The sequence below is a fragment of the Prionailurus bengalensis genome, chromosome B1 (assembly GCF_016509475.1).
Source record: "Prionailurus bengalensis isolate Pbe53 chromosome B1, Fcat_Pben_1.1_paternal_pri, whole genome shotgun sequence".
Lineage (NCBI taxonomy): Eukaryota > Metazoa > Chordata > Mammalia > Carnivora > Felidae > Prionailurus > Prionailurus bengalensis.
Genome location: NC_057344.1, coordinates 164,972,088 through 164,999,728, shown reverse-complemented (window position 1 = coordinate 164,999,728; position 27,641 = coordinate 164,972,088). Strand labels below are relative to the sequence as shown.

The window sequence follows — 27,641 nt, the reverse complement described above, 5'->3', positions numbered from 1 at the left end:
GCCTGGAGCCTGTTTCGGATTCTGTATCTCCCTCTCTCTGACCCTCCCCTGTTCATGCTCTGTCTCTCCCTGTCTCAAAAAATAAATAAAACGTTTAAAAAAAATTAAATAAGAGAACAGGTGGATAAGCCAGCATTCTGAAGATGACACGTGGGATTTGGGAAACACTGGATTAGGACCAGAGGTTAGAGGAAGATGATGGTTCATGGTCACTGAGCCACCTCCTGTACCATCTGAGTGATGGTGGGTGGTCCATGACCTGTGGCATGACAAGTTTGCAGTATTGAGCTTTTTATCTTAATTGTGCGTGAAGAGCACGATTCCAGTTAAAGGGATTTTAGGCAGCAGGGAGCAACATGGGGAAAACTTGTGGGGCTGGAGGAATCCCAGATTCTCAGGCTAGGCTTTTTTTTGTGGGGGAAGGCAAATGTTAAGATCCTTTTACAGAGAACTGTGGGGAGGGGAGGTAGCTAGAAGGAAGTGTCCCTAAGTCTTTTTTCTCCAGGGGTAATTGCTCACCCAGGGGACCAGCCCAGCCCAGCTAAGGCTGGAGGTCATGCCTCCTGTGCACACACACCAACTCTTTTTTTTTTTTTTTAATGTTTATTTATTTTTGAGAGAGAGAGAGAAAGTGTGAACAGGGGAGGGGCAGAGAGAGAGGGAGACACAGAACCCAAAGCAGGCTCCGGGCTCTGAGCCGTCAGCACAGAGCTCAACGCAGGGGCTCCAACTCACGGACCTCGAGATCATAACCTGAGCCGCAGTCAGATGCTTAACTGACTGAGCCACCCAGATGCCCCACAAATTTTTGTATTCTTACAAAACAGATCAATAAATAGCTCCGTTAAAAAACGAACAGACTTGTGAATGAGTCTCTACAGACTTTAAGGATGGTTTCTCAAGGGGAAAGAAAAAAGTCTCCCTAATTTTAAAGTATTAGCATTACAACTGGCTAGATAATTCCTGCTGTTTAGGGTTTGATAAAGGGAAAGGTGGTGAAGGCCTTCGAGGGTGTGGGGGGTGGTGGAGAGAGTCCCTTTGCCTGGATATTAAAGTTCTTACTGTCAAAGATAGTTACTTAAAGAGCACAATTGTATTGAGATATACTTTACATGCCAAAAAAAATCCACCCTCTTAAAATGTACAGCTCAGTGACGTGTTTTTTGTTGTTGTTATTGTTTTTGGTATAGTCACAAAATAACACAACCAAGAATACTCATTCCAAAACGTTTTCACCATCCCCCAACCCCCCCCATACCCCTTTAGCAGTTACTCCCCCCTTCCTCCCCTTCCCCCCAACTGCTAATCTACTTCCTGTCTCTCTGGATTTGCCTATATTGGATATTTCATACCCATAGAATCATATAATGTGTGGCCTATTGTGACTGGCTTCTTTCACTTAGTATAATGTTTTCAAGTTTCATTCATGCTATAGCATACATTAAGAAAGCGTTTTTGAAAAACATTTATCTTTCTTATTAAAAAGAAAGAAAAAAAACCTCCGGGTTCCTGGGTGGCTCATTCGGTTAAGAGGTTAAAAGGACCTTGGTTTCTGCTCAGATGATGATCTCAGGGTCGCGAGATCTGTGCTGACAGTGGCGCCTGTTTGGGATCCTCTCTCTCTCCCTCTCTCTCTACTCCTCCTTCACTCTCTCTCAATGAGTAAATGAACTTAAAAAATTATTAAAAAAAACCCAGAACCTTCTCATTAGCTTCTGACGGGCATAACAACACATTCTTCCCAGAAAGGTGGCTCTTTTCCTCTTTTCCTTTCCTTTCCCTTCCTTCTCCTACCCTCTCCCTCCCATGCCCCCTCCTGCTTCCTCTTTCCCTCTCTCTCTCTCTCTCTCTCTCTCCCTCTCTCTCTCTCTCCTCCCTTCCTTATTTCCCTCTTTTTTCTTATGGAAAATAACCATCTGCCTGCTGGAAGGTCTTCAGGTCTTCTTAGCACATCTTAACGATCACATCCTTCACCTCTTTCCCCTTTTCTGCTCCAGTCCCCATTCCTTCCAGGCTTATTTAAAAAAAAAAAAAAAAAAAAAAAAAAAAGGAACAATCCTTTTTTTTAGCACATGGCTTTCTCATCTGGGTCTGCTGACTGGTCATAGGAAATCTTACCTTATTCTGGGAGTGATGGTGGGGAACTTCCTGTCTGGACAATGTTGTATGAAGGGCAGGCAAGCCCTTTTTTGCAGAAAGCCAGAATTTTCTTAAATAACCTAGAAACAGGCATTTGCTCAGTGCACGACACCATACGAGGTGCTCTGTGGAATATAAAGTTGAGAAAACCAAAGACCTGCTTTAGGTAGCTTGTATTCTTCAAAGCTATCTAAAATATTCTTTTTTTTTTTTTAATTTTTTTTTTCAACGTTTATTTATTTTTGGGACAGAGAGAGACAGAGCATGAACGGGGGAGGGGCACAGAGAGAGGGAGACACAGAATCGGAAACAGGCTCCAGGCTCTGAGCGGTCAGCACAGAGCCTGACGCGGGGCTCGAACTCACGGACTGCGAGATCGTGACCTGGCTGAAGTCGGACGCTTAACCGACTGCGCCACCCAGGCGCCCCTAAAATATTCTTGATGATAATACTTCGTAGTTGTTCATTGGACTGCATTGCACTCCTAGATAGTAAACTCCTCACAGCCTGGAGCCATGTTCTGTTAACCTGCCCAACACCTGCAATGCTCTGCGCAAAGTAGGTCTTGCTTTTGTTAGGATGCCCTAAAGAAAAGGTACATAAAGTGCCGTGGAAAGTCAGATGAGGGGTGGGTTACTTCTAGATGGAGAGGTCCCAGAAGGCTTCATGGAGAAAACGGTTTCTGAGGTAAGTAGTGAAGAATGAGCAGGATTCAGGCACATGGAGTGGGAAAGAGAATTCTAGGAAACAAGGAAGTGTACAGAGGCTGGAACAGTGGGAGGCATGGAAAGCAGATCATAAGTCAAGTTGATGATGAGTTAACTTTGGAATAGAAAAGAAGGAAGTTGAGCAGATCACAACAGAGATGGCCTAAACTTTCAAGTAAGGAAAGAAACAAGAGTGTATTCAAAGGAGGAAAGAAATGGCATGGAATTTGACTCCCAAGGACTGTGGAAAAGGTTTGGCTGTAGGATATGGGTTGGAAACTCGACTAGACATTGAGACATGAGATCTTCAGGTGTTAATAGGTCATACAAATGGAGAGATCTACAAATATTGGATCACTCTGGTTAGAACTCAATGACTTTCTTAAATATGTTGGTGCACATATTTTACATTTTAATAATTTATATTCTATTAAAAATTAAAATAGAATATGCATTCATTATTCATCGTCTGGTCAACAAATATTATTAAGCACTGCTTTAGATTCTGGGGATACAGCAATGAACAAGATAGACATTTTTGAACATGTACATTCCAGTAGGAGAGACAGACAAAAAACAACCACCAAAAAACCTAAGTAACGGAAATGTGTCCAATACTAGCAGAAACAAGTATAGTTAAACATCATTAATTCAAAACTATTTATTGAAAATAATACACATTAACAATGACCTATTTTCTAACTCATCACGAGCTGTTTTCTAATACAAAAAATAGAAAATCCAAACCCAGTTCAATCAAAGCCTATTTTCTCTAGTCCTTCATATGTCATATTGAGAAGGCTTTATTATATCAAGGCAGGAAGTTATTTGGCACAATATGAAAGGCAGTCTGAAAATGTTGGAGACACTTTAACACCAGTATACTGAGAGTTAATTTCCAGAGAATCATGCTAAGAGTCATAAAGTCTTGGTAGCACCAGGTAACACTGTAATGTTTTCCTCCTGAATATATTGACATACATATTTAGATGCATCAGATGCGGATACATAGAGCATCCTTCCTGCTTTCAAAAAAGCTCCCAGTCTATAGAGAGAAAGAACCCACCAGAAAACCAACAAGATCCACTGTGTAACACTGGTTCCACGTATTCCCCCAGCCCTCAAGGCAAGGCTCAGCCCTCAGTGAATGTCCCAATGTCACAAACAACTATTGGACTGGCCTTGGAGGATGGTGGAGGGGGGTTCCTGCTCATGTAGAAAGTGCTGCGTTAACAAAAGTAAAGAGGAAGTGGGTATAGAGAGAACGAACTAATGTTTATTGCGTTCTGAATGTAACATTTGGTATGTAGGAGATACTCTAGAAATATTTGTTCAGCGAATAGCCATCCTTGTTAGAAAAGGATCATCACAGCCATTTTGTAGATGAGGAAACTGAGGCACAGAAAGATGAAATGATAGTTTGACAGTCATGTAACTAGAAGCGATGGAGTTCGATATCGACCCCAGTTAGATATCGACCCACAGTTCTATTCTTTGCCAGCTGTGTGGCTAAGTGCCCACGTGTGGCTGACACAGAGGGTGTCCAGTGAGGGAACAGAGCCGGCCCTGGAGCCAGAGCGGGAACCAGCCTGCAGCGGTCCCTAAATGACATACTGAGGAACATACACGGTCCTCAGTGAGAAGCCACCAAAGATCTTCGAGTAGGAGAGTGACTCTGCTGGCAGTGTCTGTTTCAGGGAGACGGGGGTGGGGTGGGGGGGTGGGAAGGGATAGGGTGGCCGGTCGGGGGGTGGGATGGGGCAGGATTTGAGGGAAAGGAAGGGAGGCAAGATGGGGCTGGGATCTCCAGCTTGAGTGAGGGACGAGGCCATTGGCTGAAACAGGGTATGAGAGAAGGAATGCAGTTGGTGGGCAGAAGATAATATTGGGGCCCTTGCAGGGGACACATCTAAAAAGACATGTAGGAGGGACCGCAGGAAATAAGAGACGGGAGCAAAGGAGAGCCGCTGGAACCAGGAAGGGTTAGACAGCTCCAGTCTGCATGCGGCAGTGAGGTTAGAAGGATGAGAGGGTCAGGGAGAGGGGTGGAGAGAAAAGTGAAGAGAAGAAAAGGCAGAGGAGGAATCAGCACACAGGGCTAAGGAGGGGAGGGCAGGGCGGTGGGAGGAGGCCCGGAGGGAGACAGGTTACACGAGCCGAGGGAAGAGGCAGGTCCCGGTTTGGGCTGATTGAAGGTTCTCGGGAACCTCAGGAATTTCAGCTTCCCAGGAGTGGATGGGGCGAAGCCGGGTCCGGGAGCGGGGGGTGAGTGGGTGATGAGGCGGCGGGCAAGGTGGGACCTGCCTAGTCCGTCAGCGGTGCGCAGCTAGGAAAGCAGAGACTCCGGATAACCGTAGGGGAGCACCCCGTGGGGAGAAATGCCAGGGAGATGCGGTGTGGAGTTGCAGACAGAGCTGGCAGCTGGCGGGGGCAGTCACTGCAGAAGAGACGTGAGGCAAGTAGAGTTCTCTCTCTCCCACTTCTGGGCGATGCAGGTTTCTGAGCATGGAGGGGTGGGGGGTGGGGGTGAGACTGAGCAGCAGCGTCCTCTGTAGCATTGGTAAGACACGGGAATATGGCAATATTACTGTTTTAGGGGGATGTCCTGCTGACTGTTTTACAATGAGATTCTCTTTGGAAGGGATACGAATAGGACCGGATTTATAGCAGAGGCAGTAGCAGGTGGCTGAAGTGCCTCAGTTCGTGAAGCAGCCTGTCTAGGCTCAGAGCCCAGCCCTACCCCTTCCTGCGTGGTGTGTGGCAGAAGGCAACATATTTAACCTCACTGTGGCCCCGTTTCCTCATCTGAAAACAAAGAGTAATAACAGGACCACCTGATAGGATTGTTGGAGCATTATTTAAACTGAATAAACACTGTGAATGACCTGGAACAATGCCTGGCACGGAGCCAGCCCCATGGAAGTATTCTCCTGCGACTGTTAATTGTTATGCTAAGGATCTGGGGTGTCAGCGCTGGAAAGAACCCTGGGGTTCAACTGACCACAGTCTTTCCACCTGCCGCCAGCCTATGCTGCTGCTATGGTTGCTTTGGCTGGTTTTCATCAACACGAAGTTCTCTTAGCTTTGCGTGTAACAGACGTTGTAAATTAATCTTTGCTTTTCCAGATTAGAAGAGGCTGTTCTTAAGTGGAAAAACAGCGGCTTCTGCAGGGTAATGAGGAAGAAGACACCTTTTAGGAGAAACTGGTCAGGGTATAGTAAAACTCTGAAGCACAGTGCTCATCAAGGTATAACAAAATAATTATAACACGGCGGGGGGAGGGGGTCTACATGCTATTAAATATATTATTGTTTTGGTATATTTTAACTGGTTAGGGAGGCTATATTTATGCTTCATATCTTTCTTAAAAATTCTTCCTCTAAAATACTCCGAAGCACCAAAGTGGAAACATCTGGTACCAGGCAGTATGCAAAAAATAACCTGTTACCTTTCAGCTATTTTTGATGGCAGCTGAGGTTATTTGGAATTGCTCTCCCTCACTGCCACCTGCTGGTCAAGGCCCAGTCCAACTTACCGTCCCAGGACCGCGGGGTTGGGCTTCTGAGGGCTCCCCAGAGGTTGCAAAAAGAGGCCCTCATTTCTTCCTATTAAGAAAATACATTGCCATTAAAATTTGTTTTATTAAAAAATTTTTTTAATGTTTTTATTTTGGGGACAGAGAGAGAGAGAGAGAGAGAGACAGAGCATGAGTGGGGAAGGGGCATAGAGAGAGAGGGAGACACAGAATCTGAAGCAGGCTCCAGGCTCTGAGCTGTCAGCACAGAGCCGAATGCGGCGCTTGAACCCAAGAGATCATGACCTGAGCTGAACTAAGGCCCTTAACCGACTGAGCCACCCGGGTGCCCCTATTGCCATTTAAACTTAAATCCAGGGCCAGGTCCTGGTTTTGTGAGACCTGTAGCTCATTCAATTTGAGGGACCCTCTTCAAGATGAAAGAATCCAAAATTACAAATACAAAATCAGATACGGAAGAGAGTATCTTAAAATGAGAAATGGGGGCGCCTGGGTGGCGCAGTCGGTTAAGCGTCCGACTTCAGCCAGGTCACGATCTCGCGGTCCGTGAGTTCGAGCCCCGCGTCAGGCTCTGGGCTGATGGCTCAGAGCCTGGAGCCTGTTTCTGATTCTGTGTCTCCCTCTCTCTCTGCCCCTCCCCCGTTCATGCTCTGTCTCTCTCTGTCCCAAAAATAAATAAATGTTGAAAAAAAAAATTTTAAAAAAATGAGAAATGATCACAAGTTACAAATCTCAAAAAGTGGACAACTACTACAAACATCACACAATCCAGAAAAAGAATGTATTTTTTTATTAATTAACTGTCTCATACACCTCTCTTAACACTTTTCCCCAACATGTAAACAATTATTTGTCTCTTCATAAAAAATGATTTTGTAATATTTTCTATGTGAGAGTAGAAAGATAATTCACATTTTCTTCCATCATGGCTCAATGACATTTGTTTACTACTGACAGTTGAGAAGAATTTTCCTCAGCTTCACAATTCATTTGTAATGTCATGTATACATTGAGGTTTGTGGTCAAATCTGGGGAAGTCTGTCGTTCATATATCTGCTATATGATTTCAGGAAATTTTCTAGCTTTCTTGTACAGTGTCTAATCTAAAAATTTAAAAATGGTTATATATTTTTGAGAGAGAGACAGAGACAGAGCACAAGGGAGGGAGGGGCAGAGAGAGAGGGAGACACAGAATCTGAAGCAGGCTCCAGGCTCCGAGCTGTCAGCACAGAGCCCGGCATGGGGCGTGAATTCACGAGTTCATGACCTGAGCCGAATTTGGATACTCAATCGACTGAGCCGCCCAGGCACCCCAGTGCAGTGTCTAATTTAAAATACTGTTGCGGGGGGCGCCTGGGTGGCTCAGTTGGTTGAGCGTCTGACTTCAGCCCAGGTCATGATCTCGTGGTCCGTGAGTTCGAGCCCCGCCTCGGGCTTTGGGCTGACAGCTCGGAGCCTGGAGCCTGTTTCAGATTCTGTGTCTCCCTCTCTCTCTGACCCTCCCCTGTTCATGCTCTGTCTCTCTCTGTCTCAAAAATAAATAAACATTAAAAAAAATTAAAAAAAAATAAATAAAATACTGTTGCGGGCGCCTGTACGGCTCAGTCAATTAAGCATCTGATTTCGGCTCGGGTCATGATTTCACAGTTCGTGAATTCGAGCCCGGTGTCCAATTCTTTGCTGTCAGCATGGAGCCCACCTCAGATCCTCTGCCTTTCCTTTTGGGAGTATACTGTGATTTCTGATCTTTTCAGATGCCACTCTTTCATGACAAGTTAGCAAGAAATTTAAATATCTTTCCAATTCACATATGGTTCTGTTCCTCTTCATTCGTGGGATTGTTAAACGATCTGAAAACCTATATATTACTTCTGTTTGAAATTTACCTTTTTCTCTTGATGCTGAAAAGAATTTTTTGTCACAAGTTTGCTTCTCAACGTCAGACTAATTTCCATTGATTTCATTCTTCATAGTAACCAGTTTTGTTTCATATTCTTCTAAATTTTTAATCTGGGGGCGCCTGGGTGGCTCAGTGGGTTAAGCGGCTGACTTCAGCTCAGGTCATGATCTCGCGGTCCGTGAGTTCAAGCCCCGCGTCGGGCTCTGTGCTGACAGCTCAGAGCCTGGAGCCTGTTTCAGATTCTGTGTCTCCCTCTCTCTCTCTGACCTTCCCCCATTCATGCTCTGTCTCTCTCTCTGTCTCAAAAAGTAAATAAACGTGAAAAAAAAATTTAAAATAAATAAATAAATAAATTTTTAATCTGAATTTTCTTTCAAAAGAAAAACTATGTGAGGTGAGGGATATGTTAAGTAACTTTATTTATTGGGGCAATCATTTCACAACGTCTACATATATCAATCCATCACACTGTCTACCTTAAATTTATGTAGCTTTATCTGTCAATTACACCTCAATAAAGCTAGACAGTTTTTTTCTTCTGGTTCTTTTTTTTTTTTTTTTTAAAACGTTTATTTATTTTTGGGACAGAGAGAGACAGAGCATGAACGGGGGAGGGGCAGAGAGAGAGGGAGACACAGAATCAGAAACAGGCTCCAGGCTCTGAGCCATCAGCCCAGAGCCCGACGCGGGGCTCGAACTCACAGACCGCGAGATCGTGACCTGGCTGAAGTCGGACGCTTAACCGACTGCGCCACCCAGGCGCCCCTCTTCTGGTTCTTTAATAAATAAGAAGTCCAATGATATCTGTTGTGTCTTACTCATTTTACTGAAACTTTCCAAAACACTTTCCAAATTGCAAGTGACACGACATATTCCCCACTCAATTCCTCCTTAGCGGGATCCCAAAATTTCTTGCAGATGCTCTAATACCCTTGCAGCAGGGAAATGTGACAGACAGGAAGTTGGACTGGAAAGGGACAGTGGGCTGTCTGCACCAACTGTGGTTAAAATAGTTTATCTTTGGGACGCCTGGGTGGCTCAGTCGGTTAAGTGTCCGACTTCAGCCAGGTCACGATCTCGCGGTCCGTGAGTTCGAGCCCTGCGTCGGGCTCTGGGCTGATGGCTCAGAGCCTGGAGCCTGCTTCCCATTCTGTGTCTCCCTCTTTCTCTGCCCCTCCCCCGTTCATGCTCTGTCTCTCTCTGTCTCAAAAATAAATAAACGTTAAAAAAAAAATAGTTTATCTTTGCAAATTGTATGTAAACGTATGCCCATGAGAGCACATTGCTGGGGCCCTTTGCAGGGGTCACTGGGTCCACTGGAAATCTCCACACCTTACTGTAATTACTTCTGTTCCCAGGAAGTGCCACGGTGTGTGGACAGCTTTGTGTCACTTCCTGATTCTGTTCTGCGGTTCCTGTCTGTGCAGAAAACTGCTTTAATTTAGATCAGGTAGATGGAAAGTCATGCTAAAGTAGAGAAAATTCAGAAATAGGAAATATTTTTAAATACACATTTTAAGGTATAGGCTAGAAAATAAGAGACTGGTCTGGTTTTGTCCCTGAAACAACTTGACCTTGACTCATCTGTAAAGTGACTTTACTCGTCTGTAAAGTGAGAGTACTTGGGTATCCGCTGAACTAAATAACTAGATGATTTCTAAGATCCTTTATAACTCAAAAACTCTGTGAACTTGATGTACATAAATACACATACACTGAGCTGTTTTAAGAAGAGAACAAATCAGACCTTTTTCTCAAAAATGAACTTGCAGTAATTGTTTATAATTAGGGGGATCATTTCTTATTTGTGTGCTACTAAGCTTGAACATTTTGGTTATAATAAGTGGTCTAAACATTTGCTTTGGTCACAATCTTAATATTATAGATTCTTCTGTTATAGTACACAATTTACTTATAGCTCAGTTCCATGGTGATTACTAGTGACTTATATTGTCCAATGAATGTTTTATATATATATATATACATATATATATATAATAAATATATACATATATAGTATTAGCAGTACTAGCAAAACATCATTGTCTCATTAGACTTTCTTTTGTATTGTTGAAAAATAATGAGACTTCTAGGGGAAAATGTTGTTTTGAAAATAAATAAAAGATAAAAGTCTTTTGCTTTAATCGGCTTTGCATTCCCAAATTGTATTGTCTCTTAGAAAGATTGATGCTGTTTCCACCTCACCCAGCCAGTTTGCAAATCTTCAGATTTCTTCTTTCTTCTTTTTTAATTTAAATTTTAGTTAGTTAACATATAGTGCAATATTGGTTTGAGGATGAGAATTCAGTGCTTCATCACTTACACACAACACCCAGTGCTCATCCCAACATGTGTCCTCCTTAATCCCCATCACCCATCTAGTCCATCTCCCACCCACCTCCCTCCATCAGCTCTGTTTGTTCTCTATTGTTAAGAATCTCATGTGGTTTGTTTCCCTCTCTTCTCCCCTCACCTTCCCATTATAATCATGTTTCGTTTCTTAAATTCCACATATGAGTAAAATCATATGGGATTTGTCTTCCTCTGATTGACTTATTTCGTTTAGCGAAGTACATTCTAGCTCCATCCATGTCATTGCAAATGGCAATATTTCATTATTTTTGATGGCTGAGTAATACTCCTTTTATATATATATACTGCATCTTCTTTATCCATTCATCAGCCAATGGATGTTTGGGCTCTCTCCGTAGTTTGGCTATTGTTGACAGTGCTACTATAAACATCGGGGTGGGTGCAACCCTTTGAATCTATGTCTTTGTATCCTTTGGGTAAATACCTAATAGTGCAATTATTGGATTATAGGGTAGTTATGGTTTCAGTTTTTTTGAGGAATCTCCATACTGTTCTCCAGAGTGGCTGCACCAGTTTGCATTTCCACCAACAGTGCAAGAGGGTTCCCTTCTGCACAAGGATCCTTCTGCATCCTTGCCAACACCTGTTCTTTCTTGAGTTGTTAATTTAAGCCATACTGACAGGTGTGAGGTGGTATCTCATCATGGTTTTGGTTTGTATCTCCCTGATGATGAGTCATGTTAAGCATCTTTTCATGTGTCTGTTAGCCATCTGTATATCTTCTCTGGAGGAGTGTCTATTCATGTCCTCTGCCCACTTCTTAACTGGCTTGTTTGTTTTTTGGGTGTTGAGTTTGATAAGTTCTTTATAGATTTTGGATACAAAGGCTTTGGTTTTCTGAAAGCAATGTTGGATTTCAGAATTTATTCTGAAATAGCCAAAATGTTGGATCCTTGATTTATTCTCTCCCAGAAGGTCCTGGGCTCATTGTGCAAATTCGTTTCATCTCTCTCCAGCAACCTGCTTTGCACTCTAGAGATCTCTGGGAGTTGCAGTGCTGGGGTTCATTCTTTCTGATGCACCCTTTGCCCTCCTCCAATGCCACCTGGACAATGTATATCATATGATCAGATTATTTTCCTGAGGACAAGAAGGTGCACTGAAGCTTCCATCACCAGAGAGGATCAGCTAGAATAACTGAGCACCTCTGTTCAATGGACCTCTTATTTCAAGTGGACCTTGGTAAGTTCCCCGTCACATAGGCAATCCAGTGCACACATGGTTCATAATGCCACATATTGGGGGAGGGACTTCTTGGCCCCTCAGGACACCTAATAGGCAACACATCTTGCTTCTCATGCATCCTGCTCAAATGTCTCCAAGGTGCTATTGATTTGGGAAGGAGTTCCTAGCATACAATGCTCAGTCCTTCCTCCTCCCTTTCTCTCTGGAATCAATCTGCAGAAAGCAGGTGCTCTGTTTGCCCGGTGGGTGGAGACCTGTGGTTTCCTAGGGTGCTTTGTAGCTGTGTGGGTGAGTCTGTCTACTTCTTTCATTGTTATTAAGACATCTAGGGTTGTTGCCAATCTAAACCACATGCTCCCATTCAGCTTTTTACCTGTAATCAAGCCGTTAATTTTTAAATCTCCACCTGCTTGTTTCCTTTGTATTTCTCAGTTGGTTTAGGTATTGGGTGGGGGAAAATGGTGCTATTTATTGATTCCTTCAAACCTCCACACCATGTGCCAAGACACAGGGAACTACATTAATCAAGATAGAGTTCCTTCCCAAGGTGAGTGGACAATCTAGGAACTATGAAGATGTAAAAATGACAAATTTGCATGGGTGACATTCACCCCAAACTGAGCAAGCCCAACTCTTTCCCCCTTTATCCACCAGCACGAGCTATTCTTCCTCTGGATGAGCCATCAGGGCTACTCCTGGACATAACTGTGTATGATGAAGCTAATGGTGTGGGCAGTGTTGCAAAATATTTTCTTTGTGTGTGTTAGAATGGGAGAAAATAGACAGGAGATGAGAGAAAAGGAGGAGGAAGCTAACTGGTGTGAGGAATAAGTTTAGGAATTCCCTGAGCCTGCAACCAATGGGTTACTAAGGCATAAAGAATTAGAAAGCCATAGGATGTTCACACCCAAGTTTGGGTAAACAAGATTAGGTAAATAAGATTAGGTAAGGCGGGGTAAAGGCCCCAGTAGGACAAGGTATATGTCCAGTAGGTATATGAGGTAAACAAGATTAGGTATTCAGGGTGGAAAGCCCCCCCCCCCCCCAACTTAGTACTATAGAAGAAAGCTGCTTTCCCAGGAAGGAATGACCAAATTAGGTAAACAGGTAAATAGGGCTATAGACAGTTGCCCAGAGTGGAGCTAATTAGCAAAAGATAGGTGCCCTGTTGACCCTGAGGTAGCATGCTCTCTTTCTTGTCCCCTAGGCCAGTTTAGGTAAACAGAGGTGGTGCCTCACATCTGCTCTAAACAACCTTCTGCCCTATTTTGTTTTGTATTGACCCAAACCCCTAACACCACATATCTTCAAAACCCCCTTTCCCTGACGCCCATGACTTAATGTTCCCGATTTCACTGTCTCTTTGTGCACATCCATCACCATGTTTGTAAGCCTTCTGATCCTAATAAAAATGGAGCAAGAACCCTTACTCGGGGCTCTTGTCTTCCCCCGGACATTAGCCTCTCTCGCATTTTTAGTCCTGCGTCCCACTTTCTTGCTGGACAAGAAAGAACTCCAGACCCAGAATCTACAACAAACTGGAACTATTTCAGGTCGATTCTGGTCCTGAACGTGTTTTAACTTGCCAGGGAGCAGTGGAGTACATTATCACATCTGTCTAGTCCTTTTCACGCAAGTCAGCAAACTTCATTTGAGCCTGTGTTCAGTGGCAGGTACATTTCACATTCTTCGTCTTTGGGTTCAAGGTTTCTTCGTTAGACTGTGCTGGCACGCTTGGTGAAACTTCTGTTTTAGATCTACTGATCACTCCCTGAATTCCATATACTACTTTGCTTTTCCTGACTTTGTCCCTTTTCTAGATGTCATTCTGCTTATCTGGAATGGGCTTCTCCCAATCCCTGCCTTTTGGAATCCCCTTCCTACCTGCAAGCCCATCTGCCTTGATCATCCTAGCAATGTGAGATTTTGCTCTATGTGAGGAGGACGCTTTCTTTTCTCTACTTAAATCTGTTTCCTTAATGAGCTACCTGTTTGAACTTCATTTTCTTTCTTTTTTTTTTTTTTTAATTTTTTTTCAACGTTTATTTATTTTTGGGACAGAGAGAGACAGAGCATGAACGGGGGAGGGGCAGAGAGAGAGGGAGACACAGAATCGGAAACAGGCTCCAGGCTCTGAGCCATCAGCCCAGAGCCTGATGCGGGGCTCGAACTCACGGACCGCGAGATCATGACCTGGCTGAAGTCGGACGCTTAACCGACTGCGCCACCCACGCGCCCCATGAACTTCATTTTCTTCTTGAAGTTTCTCTAGTGGGGCCCCTGAATTGTTTCTTTCATAGTTCTGTCGTGTAGGAGTCTACTAGTAAGTGATTTCATAGACATAGAAGCGATCTCTTACACTTCTCAAAAGACACACCTATGGATTTCTATTTGATTCATTTGTTCAAGTGTTTTGTTTCAGCTCAGGTTACATACTCTTGCAGGGATGTTATTTTGCATCTCCCGAGATGCTTATTTAACAACCAGTGTTCAGTTAATGGCAGAAAAGAATGGACAAACCTCCTTCCTCCTCCAGCAAATTCTGGAGCAAATTCTGGAGCAAATTCTCCTCCAGCAAAGACACACAACAAAGAAATCTACTATGAGCCTCAAGTGCTCTATCCTGAAACTTCATAAGCATTCTGCATCCTTCTCTGTTTTTAACATCTATTTTAACATAAAAATGTGATGAAATGCTTACATGTCATGAAAGACGTGTGATACTGAATTGCCGAGTCTCCATATTCTCTGATACACTGCTGCTCAGCCCTGTTGTTTATTCCAGTTTGAGAAGCACGGCTCAATAGATGTTCAACAAATATTTATTGGATGAATATATGATATCCAAATTGGACAATACTAATACTAGGTAACTCTTTCTGGAAATTTATTATTTTGGGTCACAGTCTTCCAAGGGAGCTCACCTTTGTAGGTGGGCAAATGGGGGCTCAGGCATGTAAATGAGCATCACATTATGCTACAAGTAAATAGACTCTTAACAGCCATGCCTCCAAGGGTCTGCAGGCCTACTCCGTTCTGTGAGGATTTGCAGCACTTTCCACCCTGGGCTGTTAGTACTTGAGCAATTCCACTCGACCACTGGACCATGAGCTCCTCCCTTGCAGGACTATGTCTTGATGCCCTCTGTGCACTCGGGGATGACGACATCCCCTCCCACACAGAGGGCTTCCAGGAAATGCTAGAATGAATAAGTGAAAATGTATAAAATGGGGTGCCTGGGTGGCTCAGTCGGTTGAGTGTCCGACTTCGGCTCAGGTCATGATCTCGTGTTCCATGAGTTCAAGCCCCGCGTCAGGCTCTGTGCTGACAGCTCAGAGCCTGGAGCCTGCTTCAGATTCTATGTCTCCTTCTCTCTCTGCCCCTCCCCCGCTCACACCCTGTCCCTCTCTCTCTCTCTCTCTCAAAACATAAATAAACATCAAAAAACATGTTTTTAATGTATAAAATGTATTCTTGACTTTCCAGGCCTGTGTCCTAAGTAAGTCTTCTTTGTGACCTGTGCTAAAATAGTGCTCTTGATGATTAAGTTTCATTGAAAGAAAACCTAATGCTTATATTGCATTGTGAACTCATTATTTCTCAAGACTTTCTCATTGTATTTTTACAATGTTCACTCAGGCAGATCTTCTTTACTTTGGCCAACGTGACTGATTTCCTTTCAACTCTTCGAGAAACCCCCGTGTCCCAGGCCACAGTAATTGTTTCTGCTGGTCTCTGAGAAGGGGCACTTCCTGCTCTGCTGTTCCAGGAACACAACCTGCCTTGGGTCCTGTGGGGATGATCGTAATCTTACAGGTGTAAGAGTGAGTGAGTGTAAACTGGCTCCAGGTAGATATAACGAGAATCCATTGCTAACTATTTGATAGGCACAGAATGAAATTCTACAAGTTAAACTGGTTTTTAAAAACAACTTTATTGAGATACAGTTCACATACCCTAAAATTCCCCTATTTAAAATATATGATTCCATGGCTTTCTGTGTATTCGTAGAGTTGTGCAACCATCACCCCCACCCCCCCCCCCCCCAGTTCTGGAACATTTTCATCACCCCGAAAAGAAAGTTTGTATCTCCTATCCATCACTCCCTAACCTCTCCCCAGGAAACTAGCGTGCACAATGAGAAAGCTCTGTTGCAATTACAAGAAGGTATTTTGTTTGAATATGAGCTAGTCAAGATTATTGTGTTTTCAGGTGACAGAAACCTGAATCATGCTGGCTTGGGCAAATGGGAGGATTTATTGTCTAACAGGTTCCATGGACGCATTGAACAAGCAAACTATGGGAAAGCCATACATGCAGCTGGATCTTAGAAACATAATGAGGGACTTGAACACTTGCCAAGACTGTTCTTTCTTCTCTGCCCTTCTTTTCATGTGGTCATTTTTCCCAGTGCAAAGCACTTTCTTCTGCAAGGTGGGAGACATGCACCATTTCCCTGCCTTACATTGTGTGACATCCACCACCAATGAAACTAATTCCGAAGCCTAAAGCCACCAACACGGACAGAATTCCCATGGAAGACAACAGGCCAGCCTTCAAAAGTCATTAATCTGTGGGATGGGTTTTCATCTGTGGGTGGTGCTGATATTGTGCTTCAAATTGGGTATAACTTATCAAACAGAAGCGCTGGTTGGTGAGACCCAGCATCTGGGTTGCAAATTGAAGATATAAACGTCATAAAAATTAAGATGCATGTTTACTTCACACCATGTCCTTAAAATACAATAACAATCATGATGCAGACATAAAGTATAATAAAATCTGTGTAAGAATAAGGTGAAAAACCAGGATAAAATAAGCAAAGAATGTCAATGCAATCATATGATGGAGTTCTGGTCAATGACATGTAAGCGGAAGCAGTGGGTGCAACTTTGAGGGAATGTCCTTCAAGGGCCATCGTTTCTCCTTCTCCTTCTCCTCTTTCCTTATTCTTGTTGGCTTGACTGAGCATATGAAGTCTGGAGCGGAAGCAGTTATCCTGGGTCATGAAGTGGGATCTGCCCATTGAGGATGGTGAGCTACAAGATAGAGCCTAGGTTCCTGATGACTGTGGAGCCATCAAACGAACCCAGGGTTACTGATGCTGACATTCATGTGAGACAGACAAAACCCCAACTTGTTGAAGGCACTGCTATTTTGGAATTTGTGCCATTTTTGGTCAAGCCTTGGGATGAATCATTGCAATGATATGTTTCCTATTGTGATAATTTCTCAATCTCAGGGGATTGTACTGGCAGGGTGGATAATAACATTTGCAGATAAAGCCTCAAAAAACCTACGTGCTTTCTATGTCCTCTTTCTCAGGAAGTCACTGGAGCAAACCAGTCAAGAGGAAGACATGGAATCCTGGGAACAAGGAGTCCAACACAGAAGAGAGATAAAAGGAGTATCTCCCATGGCGCTGATGGGAAGCTCCGGGACAAGAGCCCCGGAGAAGCCTGGAAGGCAGCCTGCCATGATTGGAGCAGAAGAGTGGAGGGAACCAGGAGAGATGATTCCAGGGGAAGAAGGGAACTGGTAGGATATCTCATGGGTTTGACTCTCAGGAAGTTTTACGACTCTGAGGATAGTTTGGGAATTATCTGTGGTTGTCACAGGTAAGTAAATGAAAAAAAATTAAATCAATCAATTATAAACTAAAGAGGACACAAAAACTATAGGAGAAATAAAATAGAATTGCAGTATTCTACAAGGCTCAGCAGTGACATGATCCTAATACAACAAACACACTGCTAACTTATGAAAAGTTTGTGAAATCACTGTAACAACTGTACTGGATAGAAGGTAAGAATTATGTGTGTGTGCGTGCGTGTGTGTGTGTGTGTGTGTGTATGTATGTGTCTATGTACATAGGGAGAAGAGATTTAAGCCCCCATGTTCTACAATAAAAAAATCAACGGTGTCCAATATCTTTTAAAAAATCAAGAAATAGAAATAGGAAAGTAAATACCAAAAAAACTAGCTAAGGAGTTGAAACTGGTTGCTTCTGAGGGATGCGGATCAAGGGTGGGGAGGGGTGCACCAGGGGAAAGATCTTTTGTCCTTACTATGTGACTCTGATTTTTTATTTTTTTTCAACGTTTTATTTATTTTTGGGACAGAGAGAGACAGAGCATGAACGGGGGAGGGGCAGGGAGAGAGGGAGACACAGAATCAGAAGCAGGCTCCAGGCTCTGAGCCATCAGCCCAGAGCCTGACGCGGGGCTCGAACTCACGGACCGCGAGATCGTGACCTGGCTGAAGTCAGACGCTTAACCGACTGTGCCACCCAGGCGCCCCATGTGACTCTTAAAAACCATATATTCTATTACTTTGATAAGAATAAAGATCAAATTAATGAAATAAAATGATTTGACTATATAATTCCTATGCTCTTTGGAGAGGTTGAGTGAGAATATTGGGAAAAAATAAGAAAAATAATCTGCAAAATAAAATCCTAGTTTAAAATGATTTATGTTGGGGCGCCTGGGTGGCTCAGTCGGTTGAGCGTCCAACTTCAGCTCAGGTCACGATCTCACGGTTCGTGAGTTTGAGCCCCGCATCAGGCTCTGGGCTGATGGCTCAGAGCCTGGAGCCTGCTTCCGATTCTGTGTCTCCCTCTCTCTCTGCCCCTCCCCCATTCATGCTCTGTCTCTCTCTGTCTCAAAAATAAACATTAAAAAAAATTAAAAAAAAAAAGATTTATGTAGCTTTGTCTTTGTTATCTATCCATAAGAAAAAATAGTTTTATCCATTCATTCATCAACAAGTGTCTATTGAGGGCCTGGCATATGCCGCGGTTCATACTGAGTGCCAGGCCTCCAAGGATGAACATGGCAGAGTGCCCACCCCCCCCAGAGTGTATACTCTAATTTTGGTGCTCCTTTCTCTGTTCACTACAAAGTAACTATAGCATTGCTCTTTTCTCAGAGCCTACTTGGGCCAATCATTTTCTATATAGTAACGCAAATCTTCCCAATGACTCTGCAAAGGACACTTTACAGATGAGGAAACTGATGCTCAGGAAGGTTAAATCACTTGCCTAATTTCATTGGAAATCTGGAGTCAAGATCTGAGCCGGGGAGAGACTGATTTAACAACGAATCCTCCCATCACCTTCCCTGACATCCTTGGTGTGGTTAGTGAGGAAATCAGCTTCCATCCATCCAGGGTCTGTTACACACCAGGCACTGGGCAAAGTGCTTTGCATATTTTACACTCATTTGTTTTGACCAATATCCAAGAAGACTCTTTCCTCCTTTGGTGCTGAAAATGCCAGTCACTTGCTCCCCTGGGCTGCCTTGCAGTAAGGGCACGTGGTCTAATCTCCATCAATCAGACTTTGACTTAGGAGCCAGTGATGCCAGAGGAAAAGATGGGAGCGCTTCTTTGGCAGCAGGGAAATGTGCCCCTCAGATCACCCTTCAAGAGAATCTTGCTGTGAGGAGTACAATTAGCAGACAGCCTCTGGCATCCACTGAGGCATTGATTCCATGTCTCTAACCAAGCAACTCCATTCAACAGAGGGGAAAAGGGGTGTACAGGGGGGCTGGGCTATTCCTCTCCCATGCAGGATCCTGAAACAGGCTCCTATTCCATCCGGCTGAGACTTTCGCAGTGGTCACTGCAGTCTTAGGTTCTTCTCACCCCATCCTCCCTCCCACCTGCTCTCTTTTCCTGAGTGTCAGACCTGCACCACCCTCTGAAGGCTCCCTCTGCCTACCCCTGCTCCCTCCCCTGTTGTTTTTCATGAGTATTTCCCTCATAAATATCTATGGGGAAATAGGTTGTATTTATGTAAATGGGTTAGAAAAAAGCTTAGGTTGGAAAGCCACCACCACGGGGCAAAAGCGCCCGGGGTTAGCTAGCGAGATATTATAATGGAATCATGAGTAGCTTGTTACATCACCTGCAGGGAATTACTTTCCATCTGACACCAATGTACTATTGTATTTGGTCACAAACTCCACTTGTCCCCTAGACCCTTTGCTTCTTACACACACAAGTTGATTACTATCTGATTGTTTTCTTCACGTTCACCGTGTGTGTAAGATCTTAAGCACTCAATAAATATGGAGCTGAAACCCCTGTTTGGGGCTTTTGTCTCCTCATAGACGTCAGCCTCTCTCATATTCAATTCTGTGTCTGCTCTCTTCCTGGACAAGCGAGCACCCCAGACGCGTAGTATGCGACAAGTATCTTTCACTTCCAATTCTGTCCTGGTGTGTGCTTCCTCCCTAGGGACATTAACGGACACACCCTCTCTGGAGGTGCTGGCAGATACGACAGCCAGAAAGGGATGATCTGGGGGCCATGGTGGCTCTGATGCCGGTAGCAGGAGCAATTGCAGGATAGTTGGGTTTCCGGCATGGACATGTCAGCGGAGCAACCTGTGGCATCACTGCCCAGGGTAGCAGAGGTTTTCTCCGCACATCAGTAATGCAGTTTGGTTTTTGGCTATTGTTTCCAGAGGGTTAGCTGTGGGCTAGTCTATGAGTGAGCTGGGATTTGAATACGGGTCGGTTTAGCTCTGAAGCCCCATTTAAAAAAATTTTTTAAGTGTTTATTTGTGTTTAAGAGAGAAGGGGGGGGAGAGAGAGAGGGAGGGAGGGAGAATGAGCAGGGGAGGGGCAGAGAGAGAAGGAGACACAGAATCCAAAGCAGGCTCCAGGCTCTGAGCTGTCAGCCCAACATGGAGCTCGAACCCACGGACTGTGAGATCATGACCTGAGCCGAAGTTGGACACTCAACCGACCAAGCCACCCAGGCGCTCCTAAAGCCCCACTCTTAAAAACTGTATTATGGTTCCCATTTTTCCAGTTCAAACGAATGTGATGATTTTATAGGTAACCTTAGTTGAAAATCTGATAGAAGACTCTGGCGATTGAGGAGACTGATTTCCCTAGAGAGTGTTTACTGACCAAATATTCATGAGGGGCAGCATCACAATTCTTAGAGGACAAATTAGTACAAACATCACACTCACATTTTGTAACCTGATTATTCCTCGTTCTCTTTTTTGTGCCTAGAAGGGCACAGGATGAGTGCTCAATGGCATTCCCTTAAATTTTCATACCCACTTAACCAATATGTGGGCATATTGGTTGGGGCAATGCTAGTTCTCTAATGAATAAACCCCAGCATTTCAGTGGCTTAATCACATATACCAGTTCAAGGTTGGTGTTCCCAGTCAATGGACTAGTTTTCCACCTTGTAATGAGTCAAGGACCTAGGCCCCCCTCCTCTTGTGGCTCAGTCTTTCCCTGGGGCCTCATTATCACAAGCAGAAGAGGAGAGAAGGGGAGAGGGCAGCACGTTTCAACCTCCTTGTCTGGCAGTGACACATGTCACTTGGTCACATTCCACTGATGAGAACCAGTCACACAAGACCCCGTGGAGATGCCAGAGAGCTGAGAAGTGCAGCCTCTGGCTAGCAGCTCCTTTCCAGTAACAACACTATCCTACGGACAGCGGAGGACAGACAGGAATGTCTGGTAGATAGCCAACCTTCTCTGCCATGGAGAGCTTCCACTTTGCTTCCATTCAAGGTAAGAAACTTAGTCGTCCAAAGTGGAGAGAGGCAGGCAACGAGTACTCTGTTTCTTCACAGGGACAAGTTGAAGTCAGCTAATCTCAAGTAAAATCCAGTGCCTTGAAGACTTTGGCTAAAGCAAAGCCAAAGATCATCAGCTTCTTAGAGAACTTCATTACTTTTTTCATTTTGTTAGGGACGTGTAAACTCTCTCTTCTCATGTTTTCTAGGTAGGGAATCTGTTTATTGAATACTATCATAAACAAAGCAACCTCAATATCCATCAAAAGGGGAATGGTTAAGTAAATGATATATAACCATCCTATGAAATAACATATGGCCATTTAAAGTCACATTGCAGAAGACTGTTTATGGACAGGAGAAAATATTCTCAATGTATTAGGCAAAAAGAAGCAAATAATCAAAGATAATTAAATAACTACTAATCAATTATTAATTAAAATGTAAAGGACTAACAGAACTATACATTTTCTGTATATGGCATACTCTATGTGTGTGTGTATATATATATATTTATGTGTATATATATATATTTATATGTATATATACATGTACGTGTGTATCCATGCTGTAATAGATTGCATTATTGTTCAAAACCCTTCCTGCCTCTTTTGTACAGACTTTGCCCCACTGAGGTCGGCTTGACCACTGTATTTGCTGAGTGTGATTGTAAGAAATGTGGTTTTCCATGAGACCCACAGATAGACGCTGCTCCTTCAGCCTGAGTCCCAGATTCCTGATGATGGGAAGCCGCCGCAGCCGACCCACCATGGACATGTGATGTGAGGGAGTAATAAACATTTGTCATTGTAAAACATGAACTTGCCTTATATGGAGAAGCACAGACCCTTTTCAAAAAATCATGAGCATAATTGAGAGCTTGAAGTGACATGAAGGACTTTCTTCTTATTTTGGCTCTTCAAAGAAAATCATTTCTGTTTTTTGTTAGACCAGAAGATCTTCATTATTCCATAAAAGTATTATCTTCTAGTAGAGATTTTTGTCTTCTGATAAAAATAGTCTCAATATGCTCAGACTGACCTTGATGTGTTCATGCTCCAAGTAATAGGGAAAGAAGAAAGAAGCAGTGGGCAATGCCATAATGGGCTTCATTCACTTCCATGTAAAATAAGAATGCAAATGGCATTTGGAGGTCAAAGAAGAGATAATGACAAAAATGAAAAGACCATGGCCTTTGAAATTAAATTAAAGCCAGGCAGATTGTAAATACAGAATGTGAGGCAGCAGCAGAGAATTATATATAATAGATGCATTCACAGAGCAGGTCAAACTGAATGGTGCTGATATCAGCTATACAGTAACATATTCTGTATGTGATTAGTAAAAGTTATATAATAACAGTAGTTAAATACCAATGAAATTCAATGGAGAGCAAGCTAATTAAAAGTTCATATAAGCATTCTATTTGACTTATGGTATTTGGGAGTGAAATTAAAAGCAACTTCATAATTAACCTTCTAAGGGAACAATAATTCAAACTACACTTACAAGCTACATAGGAAAGGATCAGGAATCATGATACATTTTCCCACAATGCGCCACAGAGGGACAAAATGGTAAATCAGAAAAATTACTGCAAACACAACCGAAATATTATTATCCCTTTGTAGAGGGTAAGGGGAAAAAAACCTTTGATGAAATTTTCATTGGCATACTGACGCCATTCTTCTCTCTGCAGTTGGAAAAAATTCAGAATATATTGGAGAGTGCCTAGAAAAGGCAATTAACATGAGCTCAGGATGGAGAGGCTATTGATGTAATGGTCAAATGAGTACTTACCTACCATATGCTTAGCATGAGGTCAAATATTATGAAGGAATATACAAACAATAATGCAAGCTACCATTTGTTAAATACCGTGAATACCATAGGCGATGTGCTGAGTGCCTTAGTACAAGGTCTATTTAAACCTCAAGTCAACACTGTGTATAAAGTAGGTGTTTATAGCAAAGACAGACAACTGCTCACCATAACTTGGTTTCTTTCCTTTCTGGGCCCACAGCTAGACTGCATTTTTCCAGATTCTCTTGAAGTTAGCTGTGACCAAACAGTTAAAGAGGAAAAGAAAATACTAAGACTAAAAACTGAGCTCTGAGTGGAAGAGAAAACACAGTGTATCCTTAATAGAAGCAAAGTTTTCCCTAAAGCTTAGCTTTGAAACCTACATGGCACACAGAGCACTAGGTTAGATGCTTTTCATATGGGTGTATGAAAAAAAGGGGGGTGGGAGGGAGGAGAGGGTGGGTGATGGGTATTGAGGAGGGCACCTTTTGGGATGAGCACTGGGTGTTGTATGGAAACCAATTTGTCAATAAATTTCATTAAAAAAAAAATAAATAAATAAAAGAAAAAAAAAGAGAAATAAACCTATGTGGGCAAAAAGGGAGGAAAATGCAGTGTCTGCTGTTTATATTCACTGAAGTCCCTCACATGTTGAAGAATGGCTGATACCAAATGACTGAAACTCAGCCAAAACATTTTTACAAAATAAGATAACCAGAATGAATTGCATTTTCAAAAACTGTCTCCTTTTTTTAAAAAAAAAAAACTATCTTCTTGAGATATAATTCACACACCCATAATTCACCCATTTAACGAGTATTATGCAATATTCTTAGTGTATTCATGGAATTGTGCAACTGCCCCAATCTAAGTTTAGAGTGTTTTATCCCCCCCTTGAAAGAAACATATACCTACTAATTCCCTTTCCTTTGCCACTTGGCCCCCAGCCCTGAGCAACTATTAATTTACTCTTGGTCACCATAAATTTGCCAGTTTGGAAAATTTCATTTAAATGGAATCATACAATATGTGGCTTACATTGTGATTGGCTTCTTTTACTTAGTGTAACGTTTCCAAGCTGTATTCATCGTGTAGCATATATCAGTACTTTATTCCATTATTGCTAAATATTATTCTATTGTTTGGCCATACCACATCTCGTTTATCCATTCAACGGTTGTCGCGCATTTGGGTTTTCCCACTTTTTGGCTATTCTGAATACTGTTTCTGTGAGCATCTGTGTACAAATTCTGCACTTCCATTTTTCTTAGGTATACATACTCAGGAGCAGTGATAGGTCATATGTTAACTCTATTTAGTCATTTGAGAAATTATCAGACTGTTTCCCAAAGTGGCTACGCCATCTTATATTCCCACAGACAATGTAGAAGGGTTCCACTTTCTCCAAATCTTTGCCGATACTTGTTATTGTCTGACTTTTTGATTACAGCCGTATTAGTGAGTGTAAAGGGGCATCTCGTTGTGGTTTTGACTTGCCTTCCCCTAATGAAATGATTTGAATATTTTTTGCCTCTGTTTATTGGCTACTTGCATATGTTCTTTGGAGAAAGGTCTATCACATCTCTTCATCTTTAAATTGGGTTATTTGTCTTTTCACTGTTGACTTGTATTTTTTTTTAAATTTTTTTTCAACGTTTATTTATTTTTGGGACAGAGAGAGACAGAACATGAACGGGGGAGGGGCAGAGAGAGAGGGAGACACAGAATCGGAAACAGGCTCCAGGCTCTGCGCCATCAGCCCAGAGCCTGACGCGGGGCTCGAACTCCCGGACCGCGAGATCGTGACCTGGCTGAAGTCGGACGCTTAACCGACTGCGCCACCCAGGCGCCCCACTTGTATTTTTTTTTAATACATATTCTAGATACCAGTTCCTTACCAGATGTATGACTTGACAACACGGTCTCCTAATATGTACATTGCTTTTCCACTTTTTTTGATAGTGTCCTTTAAAGCACAAAAGCTTTTGGGGTGCCTGGGTGGCTCAGTAGGTTGAGCATCTGACTTTGGGTCAGGTCACAATCTCATGGTTCATGGGTTCAAGCACTTCATCGGGCTCTGTGCTGACAGCTCAGAGCCTGGAGCCTTCTTCGGATTCTGTCTGTCTGTCTGTCTGTCTCTGTCCCTCTTCAGCTTGTGCATGTGCTCTCTCTCTCTCAAAAACAAATAAATAAACATTAAAAAATGGAAAGCCCAAAAGCTTTTAATTTTGATGAGGTCCAACTTACCTCTTACGTCTTTGTTACTTGGGCTTTGGGTGTCATTCTTAAGGATCCACTGCCCAACCTAAGACCCTGAAGATTTACTCTTCTCAGAGTTCTTCTCAGAGTTATAGTTTTATGTCTTACCGTTAGGGCTTTGATCCATTTAGGGTTAGTGTTTGCATATTATGTGAGGTAAGGGTCCTACTTTATTCGTTTTCAGGTGGCTATCCAGTTGTCCTAGAACCATTTGTTGAAGACGATCCGTTTCCCCATGTAATTGTCTTGGCAAGCTTGTTGAAAAGCATCTGACCCCAATGGGAGGATTCCTTTTGGGGCTCTCAGTTCTATTCCATTGATGTATATGCTATCCTTGTGACAGGAGTACTAGGAAGTAACTAAGTGATTTTGGAACTCTTTGCCTAAATCTCCTATGGACTTTTAGCAACAACTGCTCTTAAGGGATTCTGAGGCTTTTAGGCAACTCATCATTGTTTCATTTCAGAGCAAACTTTCCAGCAGTGATAAATGATAAACTCTTCTAAAAAATTAAAGCGAATTAAAATAAATTGCTCTGAGAAGGTTCAAAAAAAATTTCAAGACATTCTGGGGTGTGGTAATATGTGAGCGAGAAACCACCGGCCTTCTTCACTGGCTCCGCTGTTGATTGGAACTCCTCTCCCTTTCCCCTTCGGGATGGGCACTCTCAGACATCATTATTCATGAAGTTCAGGAGGGCAGAGTTTCCACTCACCTCACCTGTTTCCTCTCCCCTGAGCAAGTGTTGCAAGGTCTCTACAAGCCATCGAAAATCCTGGAGCCTCTGGGATTTTCGGACCACCCTTCCAGAGCGCAGTTTGTTTACCGCCCGGCTGAGAAGTAGCTCAATCTCGGGAGGCTAATGCCGCCTCCCAAGCGTTAGCCCCGGCTTAAAGAAGGCCCACGGTCCTGTTGGCACCTGATGGCCCCGGGCGCCGGAGCCCGTCCTGCAGGCCCCCTCCCGTCCAGCCTGCGCCTCGCAGCGCACCACCGTGGGGCTCCTTTTAGACCCCGCACCAGCCGCCCGTCCTCCGGGGCTCCGGCAGCGCTCCATCCCCGCGCTGCTCTGCGGCCGAGCCGGGCAACCCCGCCTTCGCCCCGACAACGGGGTTCCAGGCCCCCGCGAGTCTGCCTGGCGCCACGGCGCGGGGCGGGGGCGGCCGGCCGGGGTGCGGCGGCGGAGCGAGCAGGTGGTGCGGGCCCGGGCAGGCTGGGCTGGGTGTGGTGGGCGGGGGCGGACGCGCAGCGGCCCCACCCTCTCCTGGGCCCGGCCCGGCGCGCGGGCCGCGGGGCTGGAGGGTGGCAGCAGGCTCGGCGAGGGGACGTGCGCGCGGACCCGGCTCCGGAGGACGCGGCGGCGGGCGCGGGGCGTGCGCGGCGGGGCAGGCGCTCGCTGCTTTCTCGGGAAGCGCCGCTGCGCGTCGCGGCCATGTCCTGGCTGTGGCGAGAAATCCTCCTGGAGAGCCTCCTGGGTAAGCTAAGGCCGCCCCCGGGCGCGCGTTCGCGGGGGCCTGCCCCCCACTCGGCCCGGAGCCGCGGCGCTCGGCCGGTTGGCTGGGCTCGGGAGGGAGCGCGCCGCGCGCCCAGGATGCAGAAGTCCTCTGGGAACTTTTGCTACCGCCGTCAAAAAAGACGAGACCTAGACTGAGGTTCGGAAGCCGAGGATTCCGTGGGGGAGACGGTGCCTCCGAGCTCCACTCCACCCTGGGATGGCGCTCTATTCTCCACGTGTCGACCTTGACCCCGCGCGGCTGGGACCGCTCCCGAACCGGCCCCCTCCGCGACCTTTACGTTAGTAAGATTCAGTACTGGACCTTAACTTTCACAAGGAAAGGGGTCCCCGTGTCCCCCAGCGGCTTGAGGTGAGCACGCAGGGAGGCAGCTGCTGCCTGTGTTGGCCCCGCACGAGTGGCCTCGGTGGCGGCTGCACGTTTGGGCATTGCGTGAAAAGCGTCGAACTGGGGTCCCGTGTGCGCACCTCGAAGCTTTGCAAAAAGCCCCAAGGACAATTATTGGGCAATTCTCTCGGAGTCGTGTGACTAAAGTCAGATTTCCCAAATGTTTGGGACAGTGTTATAATCTCGGTGTTCATTATGAAACACTCTTTTCGCTTGGGAGGGGCACCTTCCTAAGAACTTGATTTTCTGGGAGCTGGTAATACTCGGGAGGGTACCCCCCACTGTTTT

The 27,641-nt window shown here is 44.3% G+C and overlaps 1 protein-coding gene and 1 pseudogene across 2 annotated transcripts in view; one reads left to right on the top strand and one right to left on the bottom strand.

Moving 5' to 3' along the window:
- LOC122469395 overlaps positions 1 to 15,008 on the bottom strand; it is a 42,458-nt pseudogene extending 27,450 nt beyond the window's left edge.
- Positions 15,009 to 26,822: 11,814 nt separating this feature from the next.
- Positions 26,823 to 27,641, top strand: part of CWH43 (cell wall biogenesis 43 C-terminal homolog) — a 57,406-nt gene continuing 56,587 nt past the window's right edge. The window contains exon 1 of one of the 2 annotated variants that reach the window (XM_043572690.1): positions 26,823 to 26,927. In XM_043572690.1, coding sequence (XP_043428625.1) covers positions 26,885 to 26,927 — 43 coding nt within the window. In that variant the 5' untranslated portion in view covers positions 26,823 to 26,884. Of the gene's footprint in view, positions 26,928 to 27,022; positions 27,318 to 27,641 lie in introns of those variants that run through there. The other variant, XM_043572691.1, reaches the window with a different exon arrangement.